Raw genomic sequence first — 14,859 nt, 5'->3', positions numbered from 1 at the left:
TGAGAGACACATAGAGTGGTTGCCTCCTGCACACACCCCAACCAGGGCGGGGGATTGAGCTTGCAACCGAAGTTTGTACCCTTGACCGGAATAGAACTTGGGACCCTTCAGTCTGCAGGCCGACGCACTATCTACTGAGCCAAACTGGCTAGGGCCCTTCTTTAACTCTTCGTTTTTAGTCCTTTCTCATGTCTAGGGCTTTACCGATGTTAGTGATCTTTCCTTGTACGTTTCAAGTTCATTTATCTGAACCCCAGGACCTTTGCACTTGCTGTTCCTCCTGCCGAGAGCTCTCAGTGTCACCCCAGCCTTTGCACGGCTGGCACTCTCACTCAAGCAAGGTCCCAGCTCAGCTCTTCCCTCCTCAGAGAAGTTTTCCCTGAATTCCGTGGCTACGCGGGCAGCCTCATCCCGCTCCATCCTCGACTTGACTTTTCACTCACTGACACTCTTCAGTGTTTACCTGTTTATGGTCTGCCTCCTCCAGTTATAGAGCAAACAGTGCAAGAGTGGGGACCATGTCTGTCTCATTCACTCCTGAACCCCCAGCAACGAGCCCAGAGGACAATGAGCCTGACGTATAGTAGCTGCCTAGTGCATGCTTTGTAAATAAGTGAACAACTGAATGAATGAGTCAGTCAGTCCTGATTCAGGGGCAGTTTGCCCCAGAGCTGGACCATCTTCCGGGAGTGGGGAAGGTCCCTTGCCCGACACCACTCTGACCACTGCACAGCCAGCCCCAAATCAGGGCGCCCCTTCTGCTGGTGTGGGGAAGGGAGCAGGGAGAGGAGGCTGTGTGTGTCCCCAAGCACTGATGTTGCCCTGTGGGCAGCCCTGTGGGCTGGTTTCGACCACCCCATCCCTGCCCTGAGGCCGCCTCCACACCTCCCTCCCTTCTTGAAAAGAAGTTGTTTTTTCCTGAAGGTTTGCTGATCCTTTTGAGGATGAAGGCCATGGGGCTACAGGGTGGGAGGGGAAGATTGTCTGTCCATGACCGGAAGTGATCACCACGTTGGGGAGGGGAACAGTCAGAATGAAGCCAGCTCTGTCCATAACCCCAGATGGGGACACCAAGGGCCAGGGAGGTGAAGGGACTTGCCCAAGGTCACACAGCCAGAGCAGAGCCCAGAATTCCAGTTCCAAGTCCGTGTGTTTGACCTTCCTGTGAACGTGCCTCAGGAGAGAGAAGCCACAGAACCCCAGTGACAGACAGGGAAACTGAGGCCCAGGGCCGTGGCAGCATTGGTCGGGGTCAGTGGCCAGTCTGCCCCCCACTCCCTGCTGCCCAGACTGGCTCCTGTACCCCAGGAACCCCATTTCCCGGGCGGGGGAGTCCGGGACTGCCTTCCCTCTGGCAGGAGCCACATGCTGTCTCGTGATGCCCTGGAGCTTGGCCCGCTCCTCCGGGCAGCTGCTGGGTTCCGCTTCCTCATCCATCCCAGGGGGAAGTATCACTTCCCGTCTGGGCGGCGGGGCCCCGCCAGGTGGATGCAGCTGCCCCCACAGCCCCCGGCCCCACACGGGGGTTTCCTGAGGCAGACCAGGAGCCGGGGCTGGAGACGTTCCAGGGCCTTCGTGGCTTCAGGACTGGCATGGGCTGCCAAGAGGGGTTCCAGCCGGGGAGTGAGTTCTTCAGAATTCAGGCTGTGATCCATTCATGAGTCACAAAATCCATGTTGTGGGTAGAGACCAGACTTTTTTTTTCTTCTTCAATAAAACAGAAGAGATGAGAAGGAAAGAAAAATCAGTGCATTGCAATAGTGTCAACTGTTGCTTCCTGAGACCTGGGTTCTCTACTTTGGGAGGAGGCCCGAGGGCTGAGGGTTGGAAGGCAGCCGAGAGGTCAGAGGGGGCAGCACCCGGAGGGGCCGTCCAGCTTGTGAGTGTCTGTAGAAAGGTCACTTAACAGGTATGTCGAGGTCACCTGACCTCCCGGGCTGGCCTTGTCCCATTCTGTGGCTGAAGGGCCCACAGGGCCTGACTTTAGTCCTCCGCTGCTCCACCAGCTGTGTGACCCTGGGGAAGGCATGTCACCTCTCTGAGCCCCGCGTCTCCTCTGTCAATGGACAAGCAGCAGGAACCTTAGGAGGACTGACCGAGGGCACGCACGGGGCGCCTTGTCCCTGTCCTGGCAGATGCCGAGAATTAAGTCATGCCCACTGTGACGACGAAGACGATGCCAACTGCTGCTATAATTGTCATCATTTAGGCAGCACATTTGGAGCGGCTGGTGTGATCATTTAAAAGCCCGTGAGCTCTGGACTCAGACAGAACTGGGTTTGACCCAAGGCAGTCCCCTCAACACACCTGGGATTCAGTTTCCCTACCTTGGGGTCCAGCCATGGCCAGTGTGCTCAATGGTTAGAGCACCCACCCACGTACCAAAGGTTCGAGGGTTCGCGTCCCGGGTCAAGGGCATGTACCTGCGTTGCAGATTTGATCCCTGCCCAGATCGGGGGTGCCTGTGGGAGGCAACCAATTGGTGTGTCTGTCTTAAATCGATATTTCTCTTTTTCTTTTTCTTTTCTTTTTTAATGTATTTTATTGATTTTTTACAGAGAGGAAGGGGAAGGGATAGAGAGTTAGAAACATCGATGAGAGAGAAACATCGATCAGCTGTCTGCGCCCACTCCCTACTGGGGATGTGCCCGCAACCAAGGTACATGCCCTTGACCGGAATCGAACCTGGGACCCTTCAGTCCGCAGGTGGATGCTCTATCCACGGAGCCAAACTGGTTAGGGCAATGCTTCTCTTTTTTTTTGTCTCTCCCTCTCTCCCCGCTCCCTCTTTTCCTTCCACTCTCTCTACTAATCTATGAGAAAATATCCTCGGGTGAGGATTAACAGCAAAGAAAGGGAGGCTCAGGTGAGATGGTGCCTCATGCCCTCAGCTCTCAGGGCCCAGCCACTGCTGCCACCCCAGATGCCAAACTTCTGAAGCCTGGAGGTTCCCCAGGTTTCTCAATGGGAAGCGAGGCCGGGGGTTTCTATCACTGACCGCGACGCCCAGATGTTTCACTTCCGGACTATTTAGTGAGCTTGACGCGTCCTCTTCCTGAAAGTCAAGGAATTCCAGAATCCGAGACACACGGCCCCGCCTCGGAGAGCTCCAGATTAGGGGCCTGTGGGACCTGTGAGGTGCTTTGGTGTGTGTTTTTCTTTTAAAGAAAACTTTTTATTTGGGAGTAATTTTAGATCTACAGAAAAGTTTAAAGACAGCACACAGGGTGCCCTCTACTCCTAAGCAGCTTCCCTCACATTCAGCTCTTATAGACCTGCAGCGCCATTTTTTCCCTTCTTAGCTTGTTTTAAAATGCGTTCCGACTTATAGGAACGTTGTGCCTGGCTTCTTCTACAACAGTTTTTTCTTTTTAATGTATTGATTTCAGAGAGAAAGGGGCAGGGGGAGAGAGAGAGAAAAAAACATTGATTTGTTGTTCCACTTACTTACCAGTATGTATTCATTGGTTGCTTTTTGTATGTGGCCTGACCGGGGATTGAACCTGCGACCTGGGCCCATCCTGGCGATGCTCTAACCAACGGAGCTAGCTGGCCAGGACTGTAAATGTTAGCATTGGACCGCATTCCCTTTATTCTCCTCCCCCAAATATATAGCATGTATATGCTACATGGAAGTGTATGTACACGTATGATTTATTGGATGCATGATTACAGCTGTCATTTCTTTACTATAGAGTTAATAGGCACATCGTCATTTTTTTCTGAACTGTTTGTAACTTGCAGACCTGGAGCCTTCTTACCCCTGAAGACTCCAGTGGATTTGAATCTCACCACAAAGCAAAGATTCCCCAGGACCATGAACAAAGCTGGCGATGAGTGTGGGGCACTGCTGTCAGCAGGGCACACCTGGCTCACCCCTGCCAGCTTTCCCGCTTCCCCCACTCCCCCCACTAACGTCCTATATGGCAACACAACAGCGTCTCTTTTTCTTAGGCCCCAATTCCCGTGGACTTATAACACCCGGTGCCACCTCCGACCTGCCCTTGTCACCCTCAGATGTCCTGGCGGGGGTGGGGGGCAGGGACAGGATACCCCTGGGGGCTGATGCAAGGCAGCCCCCTCCTTCTCCTGCCTCCGACACTCTCCACCCTCCTCCCTGCTCCCCCCTCTGCTCCCATTTCCTCTTTCTTGGCTCCACCAGGCCACCCCTTCCCTTTTTGCTGCTTTTCCAGTTCCTCCTGCTGCAGTCCCCCCTTTAGTCCCTGGAAAGCCCCCACACCTGTGTCCCCCAGGAGCCAGGCAGGTTGACCAGATACTGGAGGAGCCTTCCGGGCTTGCACCTCCCACCTGGCCGTCACACCCATTTTACAGACAGAAAACAGAGGCACGGAGAGAGAGGGAGGCTCTGGAGCTCAGACAGCAGGGAGCGGAGCCTTGGTCTTGGAGCTTCTGGTCCGGGGCCCTTGAAGATTCCAGAATTGATATCACAAACCCAGGGCTGGCTTTGTGTGTGAACAGCCTGGGCGGCCCCCAGTGCCCTCACTCAGAAGGGTCCTGAGGTTTTCATCTTGCACTTGGCCCTGTCGGCTCTGCAGCTGGCCCCGCAAGGGCCCCTCTCCCCGTTCTGGTTCATAGCAAGGCTAGGACTGTTGATTCTGTCTCCCAAACATCTCACCAGCTCCTGGATCCACCCCATCCCCGTGCCTCTCGGCCCTGGTACCCCACAGCCTGTCCTCCCCCACCGCAGCCATCAGAGGGCGCATATGAGCACCTGAGTCCCGTCTGTCCCTCTGTCCACAGCCCTCCAGGGCTCCCACCTCCCTGGGGTAAAAGCCCAAGTCCTCCCCCAAGGCCCTGCATGACCTGCCCTGTCCCTCCCTCTATCACAGTGGTTCTCAACCTTCCTAACGCCGCGACCCTTGAATACAGCTCCTCATGTTGTGGTGACCCCCAACCATAAAATTACTTTCGTTGCTACTTCATAACTGTAATTTTGCTACTGTTATGAATCCTAATGTAAATATCTGATATGCAGGATGTATTTTCATTGTTACAAATTGAACATAATTAAAGCATAGTGATTAATCACAAAAACAATATGTAATTATATATGTGTTTTCCGATGGTCTTAGGCGACCCCTGTGAAAGGGTCGTTCGACCCCCGAAGGGGTCGCGACCCACCGGTTGAGAACCGCTGCTCTATCACCTCCTCCCTTCCCTCCCCTCCAGCCTCACAGGGCCTCCTGGTTGTCTGTGGTCTACAGGGAGAAAACAGCCACAGACTATTCAAACACAAATGGGTGTGGTCATGTGCCAATAAAACTTTATTGATAGACACTGAAACCTGAATTTCATATAATTTTCACAGGATATGAAACAATTTTCTTTTGATTCCTTTCAAGGTAAAAACCAGAACCATAAAAAGTATCAGAAACAGAAAAAAAACATACAAACTGTAAAAACTCCCCAGCTGTGCACAGTCAGGCTGTGTCTGGATGTGGTCCGAGGGCCACCGTTTGCAGACCCTCCCAGGAGCCCCTCCCACTGAATGCGCAGGCAGGGCCTATGGAGATCCATGGTGCACAGGCAGGGAGACTGAGGCAGAAGCGGTGGACGCTCACCAAGGTCATAGTGTGGCCTGGGCCCAAGGGTTTGAACGCAGGAAGTCCGGGTTGAGATTGAGCGATGGCTCGTGTCCGCAGGCCCAGGTGAGAGCGGGAAGAGCACGTTCATCAAGCAGATGCGCATCATCCACGGGACTGGCTACTCGGAGGAGGACCGCAAGGGCTTCCGGCCGCTTGTCTACCAGAACATCTTCGCGTCCATGCGGGCCATGATCGAGGCCATGGACCAGCTGCAGATCCCCTTCAGCAGGCCTGAGAGCAAGGTGAGCGTCCTGGGGCTGCCGCGTGGGTGCCACAGGGGGGCGGGTCCCCACCAGCCCCCCCTCACATGTCCTCCATGCATCCCCAGAGCTCATCTCTTGGACCCCTTGGGCGTGGGAATCCTGAACCCATGGCCGTTCCCCTGTGGAAATATTAATACAATGGACTGATGACTGCAGGGAAAGGCTGCTGTGCAATTCATGCATCACATCCCTTTTTAAGAACACACATTACTTTATTGTGGTAAGAACACTCAACATGAGATCTGCCCTCTCAAATTTTAAGTGCAGGTACGGTACTAGCTGGAGGAAGGATGGGCTCAGAGCTCTAGAACGATCCGTCCTACTGAGGGAAACTCGACCTGGCCATCCTACCTGACTAGCGACTCCACGTGGCCCCTCCCCAAGCCCGTCTCCCTGTTCCCTTGAGTCTGCCTATTCCGGATGCCTCCCGTAATGGGGTCGTGTAGTATTTTTCTTTCATGGCTGGCTTATCTCACTTAACACGAGGTCCTCAAAGTTTACCCACGTGGACATGTATTGTAGAATTTCCTTATTTTTATTTTATTTTAAAAATATTTTTATTGATTTCAGATAGGGAGAGGGAGAGAGAGAAACATCAATAATGAGAGAGAATCATTGATGGGCTGCCTCCTGCGTGCTCCCTACTGGGAATCAAACCATGACCTCCTGGTTCATAGGTCGATGCTCAACCATTGAGCTACACCAGCTGGGCTTTTATTTTATTTTTCAGTTTTACAGTTATTTTGTATTCGTTTTAGATATACAGAATATGGTTAGATGACCATATACTTGACAAGAATTTCCTTTTTCTTTTTAAAAAAAATATAGTTTTATTGATTTCAGAGAGGAAGGGGAAGGGATAGAGAGATAGAAACATCAATGATGAGAATCATTGATCGGCTGCCTCCTGCATGCCCCCTACTGGGGATCGAGCCCGAAACCCGGGCATGTGCCCTTGACCGGAATGGAACCTGGGACCCTCTATCCACTGAGCTAAACCAGCTAGGGCAAGAATTTCCTTCTTTTTAAAGACTGAATACTATTCCACTTATGGACCACATTTTCTTTTTTTCTCTCTTTTTTTAAAAATTTTGTTTTATTGCTTAAAGTATTACAAAGAGTATTACATATGTTTCCTTTTCTCCCCGGCCTCCCCTACCCCCCAGTGTCTTGTGTCCATTGGTTATGCTTATATGCATGCATACAAGTCCTTCGGTTGATCTCTTACCCCCCGCCCCCCCAAGGACCACATTTTCTTATTCATTCATCTGGGTTTTTTCTACATTTTGGCTATTGAGAATAGTGCTGCCATGAACATGGGAGTGCTCATATCTTTTCAAGATATGCTTCCCAGTTTTTTGGATGAACACCTAGAAGTAGAATTGCTGGATCATATGGTGATTCTATTTTTAAATTTTTGAGGAACCTCCATACTGTTTTCCATAGTGGCCACATCATTTTGCATTCCCACCACCGTGCACGGGGTCCCCATTTCCCCACATCCTCACCCACACGTGCCGTTTTCGGTGTGTTTGTTTTTCATAATGGCCACGCGAACAGGGGTGAGGTCACATTCCCTTTCTAAAACCTGGAAGCATCTGGTTTGTGAATATGAGGTGGTCCAAGGACGTTGGAAGAGGGACTGGAGGCTGTGGTTCCTACCTCTCAGGGCTGATGTGAGGATGTGATCAATTAAAGGTGCTGAAAGCTCTCAAAACAGTGCCTGGAATGCAGTCTGGGCTCAGTCGTGTGAGTGGTGATATGATCATTTAATCCTCACAACAACCCCTTTCAGCGATCACCCCATTTTAGAGATGGGACAGGGGCTCTCCCTGAGGATAACCATGTCTCATCTTTCATCGCCATGTATGAGCTGCCTATTTTTTAAATTCTCAGATTTTCTGGAATGATCTTTTACGTCTGGCTTCTGGTGCCAACCCCTTTCAGCGATCACCCCATTTTAGAGATGGGACGGGGCTCCCCCTGAGGATAACCACGTCTCATCTTTCATCGCCATGTACGAGTTGCCTATTTTTTAAATTCTCGGATTTTCTGGAATGATCGTTTACGTCTGGCTTCTGGTGCTGTAGGTCTGTGATTCATTTATCTTTTGGGGGCCACGGTCAATTTATTTGTCCATTCTAATGTTGGTGACCTTTGGGTCATTTGCATATTTCTGTTGGGTGTCTACCTAGAAGGAACACGTAGAAGACACTGTTTTCCAAGTAATTGTAGCAAATCACACGCCCCCCCAGCAGAGCTCCGGTTGCTCCCTGTCCTAGCAACAAGCCAGTGGTTCTCAACCTTCCTAATGCCGCGACCCTTTAATACAGTTCCTCATATTGTGGTGACCCCCAATTTCATTGTTACAAATTGAACATAAAGCATAGCGATTAATCACAAAAACAATATGTAATTATATATGTGTTTTCCATGGTCTTAGGCGACCCCTGTGAAAGGGTCATTCGACCCCCAAAGGGGTCGTGACCCACAGGTTGAGAACCGCTGATTTAAGCCAATCTCGTGGGTGCTTGGTGGCATTTCATTGTGGTTCTTGTTTTTGTTTTAAATATATTTTTATTGATCTCAGAGAGGAAGGGAGAGAGAGGTAGAAACATCAATGATGAGAGAGAATCATAGATCGGCTGCCTCTTCCACGCCGCACGCTGGAAATCGGAGCCTGCAACCCAAGCTTGTGCCCTGACCAGGAATCGAACCATAACCTCCTGGTTCATAGGTTGATGCTTAACCACTGAGCCACGCCAGCTGGGCTCACTGTGGTTTTGATTTCCATTGCTCTGATGAATAATGAGCTCGTGCACCTTTTCATATGTTTGTTGGACATTTGGATGCTCTTTTTTTGTGAAGCAGCTGTTCAAATCTTTTGCCTATCTTTTCCCCCACTTAAAAAAGTACAATTCCTCAGTTTTTTTCTTTACTGATTTCTAGCAAATTCTATAATTTGTATATTCTGGATATGAGCGCTTTCTTACTTTCACATCTATTGTTAGATTATCCCTAGGTATTTGCTAGCTCTTGATGCTACTATAAATGTGATTTAAATTCTTAAAATTTTCCACTAGTTAGTGGTTAGTATATAGACACATATCTTATTTTCATTTATTGATCTTTCATTTGGGGACCCTGTTAAGTTCACTTGTTTATTCTAATAGTTTATCTACAGACTATTTTGGATTTTCTACACAAAGCCGTGTCATCTGTGCATAACCACATGTAATTTCTCCCATTGCAAACCCGACCTTTTATTTCTTTTTCATGTGTTAATTAGAAATGGCATGAGTGGGCCTCATTGTCTCGTTCCCAGTCTCCTGTGTTTTAAAAGCGAAGGACCCATATTCACTTCCTTCCAAGCACATTAAGGACTATTCAGGGCCTTCACTGAATATAAATTTTACTCTGAATTTTTAGAAGGATGTGTCTCTTAATTTTTACTTTTAAAATTCTTAATCATCTTTTTAAAACTTTGAAGTTAATGCGTTTTCAGGCTGTGTATTAGTTTGCTCAGGCTGCCATCACCAAGCGCCACAGTCTGGGGAGCTTATACGTCAGAAATGTACTCTTTCACAATCTGGAGGCTGGACGCCTGAGGTGAAGGTGTTGGCGGGGCTTGTTTCTCCTAAGGCTTCTCTCCTTGGCTGGCAGGTGGCTTCTTCTCTCCGTGTCCTCACATGGTTGTCCTTATTCTCTTCCTATAAGGACACCGGTCATAGATCAGGACCCACCCTAATGACCTCATTGGAACTGGATCACCTCTGTAAAGACCCCCATCTGCAAAGACAGTCACAGCCTGCGGTCCTCCGGGTTAGGACTTACACTTAGGAATTTGTGGAGGACATGGGTGGTGGACAAAACCCGGCCATAACAGGCCGCGGGCCGTCTCATTGATCCTATACAGGGTTATTCTCACACCCCCAGGCCTTCCCCGGTCCCCACCCCTGCGGCTGTCATGTGCCCTCCCTCAGGGTGAGACCTGGGCAAGGTGCTTCTCGTGCCTCAGTAGCCTAATCCGTAAACTGGGGGCATCTGTAGGGACTTGTCTCCTGGGAGTCAGGGAACCAGTGCCTGTGAGGAAGGGGGAGCCCCGCAGGTAGGAGGCCTCAGTGCACACGGGCCATGGTCCTCTGGAGCTCGTTTCTCTGCTGCCCCTGGTACTGGGGCAGCACTTTGCCGCCACGCTCCCTCCGTGGGCAAATGCATGAAGGAGCGCCTCAGAGGAGACAACGGCGGTGGGAGGGGCAGGGTGTCCATGGGTAGGAAGGAGAAGCAGCCGAGAAAGGAGGGGAGGGCCTGGCTGGGATGTCAGGAGGCTGCGCTGACCTGCCTCGTCCTTCCCTCCAGAACTATGCCAGCCTGGTCATGAGCCAGGACCCCTACAAAGTGACCACCTTTGAGAAGCGCTACGCGGTGGCCATGCAGTGGCTGTGGAGTGACGGCGGCATCCGGGCCTGCTACGAGCGCCGGCGCGAGTTCCACCTGCTGGACTCGGCAGTGTAGTGAGTCTGGGGTCACGGCGGCGGGTGCGGGGCGCAGGGTGCGGGGCAGGGGGCGCGTTGGGTACAGCTGCAGGTTGGAGAGGCAGCCAGCAGAGACCCAGTGCCAGGATTGCACCTGCACAGAGGGGGTCCCAGGGGGCCGACTCCCACCCCGGGGACTGGCTGTTGGGCATCAGCTGGCTCTGCGATGGTTGACGTTGTTCCTGGGGTGAGGTTGTTTTGGGATGACATTGTCTCTGGGGTGACATTGTCCCTGGAGTGACCCTGTTTTGGGGGTGATGTCATTGGTGGGGTGACACAGCTGCTAGGGTGACTCTGCCCCAGGGGACACCACTTCTGGGGTGACACTGCTCATCATCACATGGTGATACTGTCCCAGGCATGATGGTGGGTGCCCGGGGTGGTGTCACTCCTGGTGACAGCCCCCAAGGTGACACCCCTCTGCAGCGCTGCTGTTCTCGGGGTCACACCATCCTTGGGGTCACGCTGCTTTAGGGGTGAAGCTGCTTCTCCCAGGGGTCCCATGGCCTCAGGGTGGTGCTCCTGGGGCTCCCGCAGACGCCAGAGATCCTGGCCCCTCGTGGGGGGCTCTCTCCTAGCAGGGTCCTCACGGGGCCCTGGGGGTGGGTCTGAGAAGCCAAGGAAGTCTGCGGGGCCAGGCTCAGGGCTCCCTGCTCCGCAGCTACCTGTCGCACCTGGAGCGCATCACCGAGGAGGGCTACATCCCCACCGCCCAGGATGTGCTTCGCAGCCGTATGCCCACCACGGGCATCAACGAGTACTGCTTCTCCGTGCAGAAAACCAACCTGCGGTGAGTGCAGGGCCTCCTGGGCGGGGAGTGCTTCCTGGAGGAGGGGCAAAGCAGCTGGGGCCCTGAGGAAGGAGTAGGCGTTTCCTAGACCTGGCCCTCAAGGGGCTCCTAGGTTGAAGGAGGTAGAATTGGACATAAACACCCCATAGCCCCCCCTCCCCCCATACAGTCAGAACCGGGACCTGGAAGAGCCCAGAGTGAGGCACCAGAGCTCCAAGGGGGAAATCTTCCTGGAGGAGGGGACACTGGTATTAGGGCATTGAAGGATGAGTAGGAGTTCTCTAGTTCCGACACTTGAAGGGCTGTTGTGCAGGAGAAGACAGAGACTGTGTGGTCAGAGCTGTGCCAGAGGGATGGATTTGGACTGGGAAGCTCAGAGGCTGGTTCCTCTAGTGATCAACAGGGGGGTGAGACTAGAAGTCCAGAGAGTCAGGAGGAGGCAGGAACCATGGTCCAGGCAGGAAGGGTTAGTCATGGCCAGGGCAGTGGCCATGGGGATGGAAATGAGGGGATGGTGCAAGAAATGTTTCTGATGTGGAAGGGGCAGGACTAGATGAGTGTGGGACTGAGAGCAGGGAGCTGAAAATGTCTCCCAGTTTTCCCATCAGGGTGACAGGGTAGGAGGTGGAGCCACCATGGCGGCGGCAGCAGGATGGGGGGTATTAGATAAGATGATAAAGTCCTTGGGGCACATGGAGTCTGAGGGGTCTAGGGCACCTGGGAGGTGAATGGGCACACACAGGCCTGAGCTGGAAGACAGAGGTGTGGATGGGCATGCAGCAACACGGCATCAGGAGGGTGATGCCTAGTGTCAAAGGCCAAGGAGAGGTCAGGAAGAATACAGCAGGAGAAGCGACTTCTGAGATCGGCAGTTAGAGCGTCATCAGTGTCCTTAGCAAGCTCCGTGTCTGTGGGCTGATGACGGAGCTGTGGAGAGTGCAGGGTGATGCCTGGAGACAGGGGTGATCAACCCACATGTGTTGACTCTCTCACTCCCCTGGACCACCCTCCCCCACCTCAAATATGCTGTTCTGTCCTCTGCAATAGTCCTTTCCTGGAAGGTTCATAATTTAGCTGTTTGCCATAGGTCTCATCCACTAGATGGAGAGTCCCACACGGTTAGGGGCTAAGTTTCAGTCTCCTGCTTCATAGTGATGATCAGATCCAGATCAGAGTGGCAGTTGGTAAATGTGGGAGGATGGCTAGAAAGATGGAAGGATGAATATGCGGATGGATGGATGGATGGATGGATGGATGGATGTGTGGATGGATGGAAGGATGAATGGATGTGTGGATGGAAGGATGAATGTGCGGATGAATGGATGGATGTATGGATGGATGGATGGATGGATGGATGGATGGATGGAGGACGGGTGAGTAGATGGGTAGATAAATGAATAGATCAGTGAATGGATGGATATGTAGTAGAGGCTGGATAGGTGGGTGGATAGATGTATAGATGGGTGGACGGGTGGGTAAAGTTTAGGAGTGAAGGTAGCGGTTGGGGATGCTTACTGGGCTGGGGAGGGGATTTCTTGGTGGGAGACTTGAGTATGTTCTTTGGCTAAGGAGAGAGGCTAATCGGTGGAGTGAGGGTGCAGAGGATCTAAGACTCTGAGATGGGAGGCTGGCAGGAAGTGTACCCCACTTGTCTCAGTCCCCAGAGCCCCAGTCTCAATCGCTGCACCCACATCCCACTCGGGACAGGGGGGCTTGAGGGTCTGATGCATGAGAGGGTCGGTCTCTGGGATTAGGAGCCACAGGCACCGGCCTCTTTCCCCTCCTGTGCAGCGGGGCAAGTCCCTTCTCGCTCTGAGGCTTCTGGCATTTCCTGTCGGCTGCCTGAGTAACGGCTGTATCCCCGGGGAAATGACGCAGGGCTTGTTATCAGTGACCCACATTTCTTAGAAGAGAGCACAGGAAGGCAGGAGGGCTCGGGCCGCTGTTGTGGAGTGTGGGGGTGGAGGCCCGGCCCTCGCCTGAGGCCACACACAGAGGGGGTGGCGTTGGCCGCTGGACGGTCCCCTGGCCAGCCACAACGCAGCGTCCCCATTTCACTGAGTTGTGCCGACGGCCTGCAGTTTCTCCTAGGACCTAGGCCAATCAGCCGGAACCAGGGCAGACTCCAGATGTGTCTGACCTGCTGGCCTCCACCTTGAGGGTAGTAATCAGACAACCCAGTGCAGTAGAAGTTCAGGAAAGTCCCCTCTCCTCTCTGTACCTCAGTTTCCTCATCTGTATAATGGGTGTCATGGGGCGGGTTTTGAAATGCAATAACACATAAGAGGTGTGGGCCCACCTCAGTTTCCTCATCTGTATAATGGGTGTCATGGGGGGGGTTTGGAATGCAATAACACATAAGAGGCGTGGGCCCAGGGCCTAGCCCCTATTCTTGCTGCTCGTCATCTTGATCTTGGCACATCTCAGATGTGATTGGGACCTGGGGTGCATATTGGGGGGTCCTGATTAAGCCCGAGCTCTGAAAAGGGGCAATTCTGGCAGGATTGTTGACGTTGGGGGCCAGAGGTCAGAACGCAAGAAGTGGATCCACTGCTTTGAGAACGTGATCGCCCTCATCTACCTGGCCTCGCTGAGCGAATACGACCAGTGCCTGGAGGAGAACAACCAAGAGGTGAGGGGCCACTGAGGACGGATGGGCGCCATCTTCTCTGCTCTTCTCCTCCCCCTGGCCCAGGGACCCCCAGGAAGCCCCAGTGCCACTCTCAAGCAGGCCTGTGTGTGTCCGGTGTGGCTCTGAGCCTCACCTTCCACTCTTTCGTGATCAGACCATTGAGCCCCAAGACTCCGATTCACAAGTATTTGTGTTGCCAACAACACTCACATGCGGTGCGTCTTCTCTGCTCTTCTCCTCCCCCTGGCCCAGGGACCCACAGCTGGGCAGAAAGCCCAGTGTGTGTCCGGTGTGGCTTTGAGCCTCACCTTCCACTCTTTCGTGATCAGACCACTGAGCCCCAAGACTCAGATTCACAAGCATTTGTGTTGCCAACAACACACATGTGGCGCGCACGCACGCGTGCGCACGCACACACACACACACACACACACGGATATTCATGTCCTGCATGTCCTGAGACATGCGCCCCCGCCCACCCCAAAGCACACACAAACTATCCTGGAAATAGTGTCACACTGCAGGGACAATGTCATGCGCACGCGTGCACACACACACACACACACACACTCACACACACACGGATATTCATGTCCTGCGTGTCCTGAGACATCCCCCCCCCCCCCCGAAGCACACACAAACTGTCCTGGAAATAGTGCTCTATCCACTGCAGGGACAATGTCACGCTTCTATCCAGAAATGCTGGTGAGGATCAATCTTCCTTTGTGACCTCTCCTCCTATTTAACACCCAGCACGATGGCGGGCACACTGTTATCTGACATGTGCACTTTCGGTGGCTCAGTGTCACAGAGGCCGTTTGGGCATTCGAGAGGGAGACACTATCATTGTGACTTTCAGATTGAATCAGACAGAACCAGCCCGAGGTCGCTCTGACATAGCTCTCGCCACCTGACCTGTCCTAGTTTGCTGGGGCGGCCATAACCAATGACCACAAACCGGGAGGCTGAGACAACAGAAAAGTATTCTCTCCGGGTTCTGGAGGCAGAGGCTGAGGTCAAGGTGTCGGCGGGG

The 14,859-nt window shown here is 52.7% G+C and overlaps 1 protein-coding gene across 1 annotated transcript in view; it reads left to right on the top strand.

The window, feature by feature from the left end:
* The window catches only part of GNA15 (guanine nucleotide binding protein (G protein), alpha 15 (Gq class)), a 25,118-nt gene that overhangs the window by 2,316 nt on the left and 7,943 nt on the right, over positions 1 to 14,859 (top strand). The window contains exons 2-6 of the mRNA XM_005858857.2: positions 5,664 to 5,848; positions 10,229 to 10,383; positions 11,066 to 11,194; positions 13,697 to 13,826; positions 13,981 to 14,041. Of these exons, the coding sequence (XP_005858919.1) occupies positions 5,664 to 5,848; positions 10,229 to 10,383; positions 11,066 to 11,194; positions 13,697 to 13,826; positions 13,981 to 14,041 (660 nt within the window). The remainder of the gene's footprint in view (positions 1 to 5,663; positions 5,849 to 10,228; positions 10,384 to 11,065; positions 11,195 to 13,696; positions 13,827 to 13,980; positions 14,042 to 14,859) is intronic.

The sequence above is a fragment of the Myotis brandtii genome, unplaced genomic scaffold (genome assembly GCF_000412655.1).
Source record: "Myotis brandtii unplaced genomic scaffold, ASM41265v1 scaffold122, whole genome shotgun sequence".
NCBI classification, from domain to species: domain Eukaryota; kingdom Metazoa; phylum Chordata; class Mammalia; order Chiroptera; family Vespertilionidae; genus Myotis; species Myotis brandtii.
This window is presented reverse-complemented; position numbering and strand designations above follow the sequence as displayed.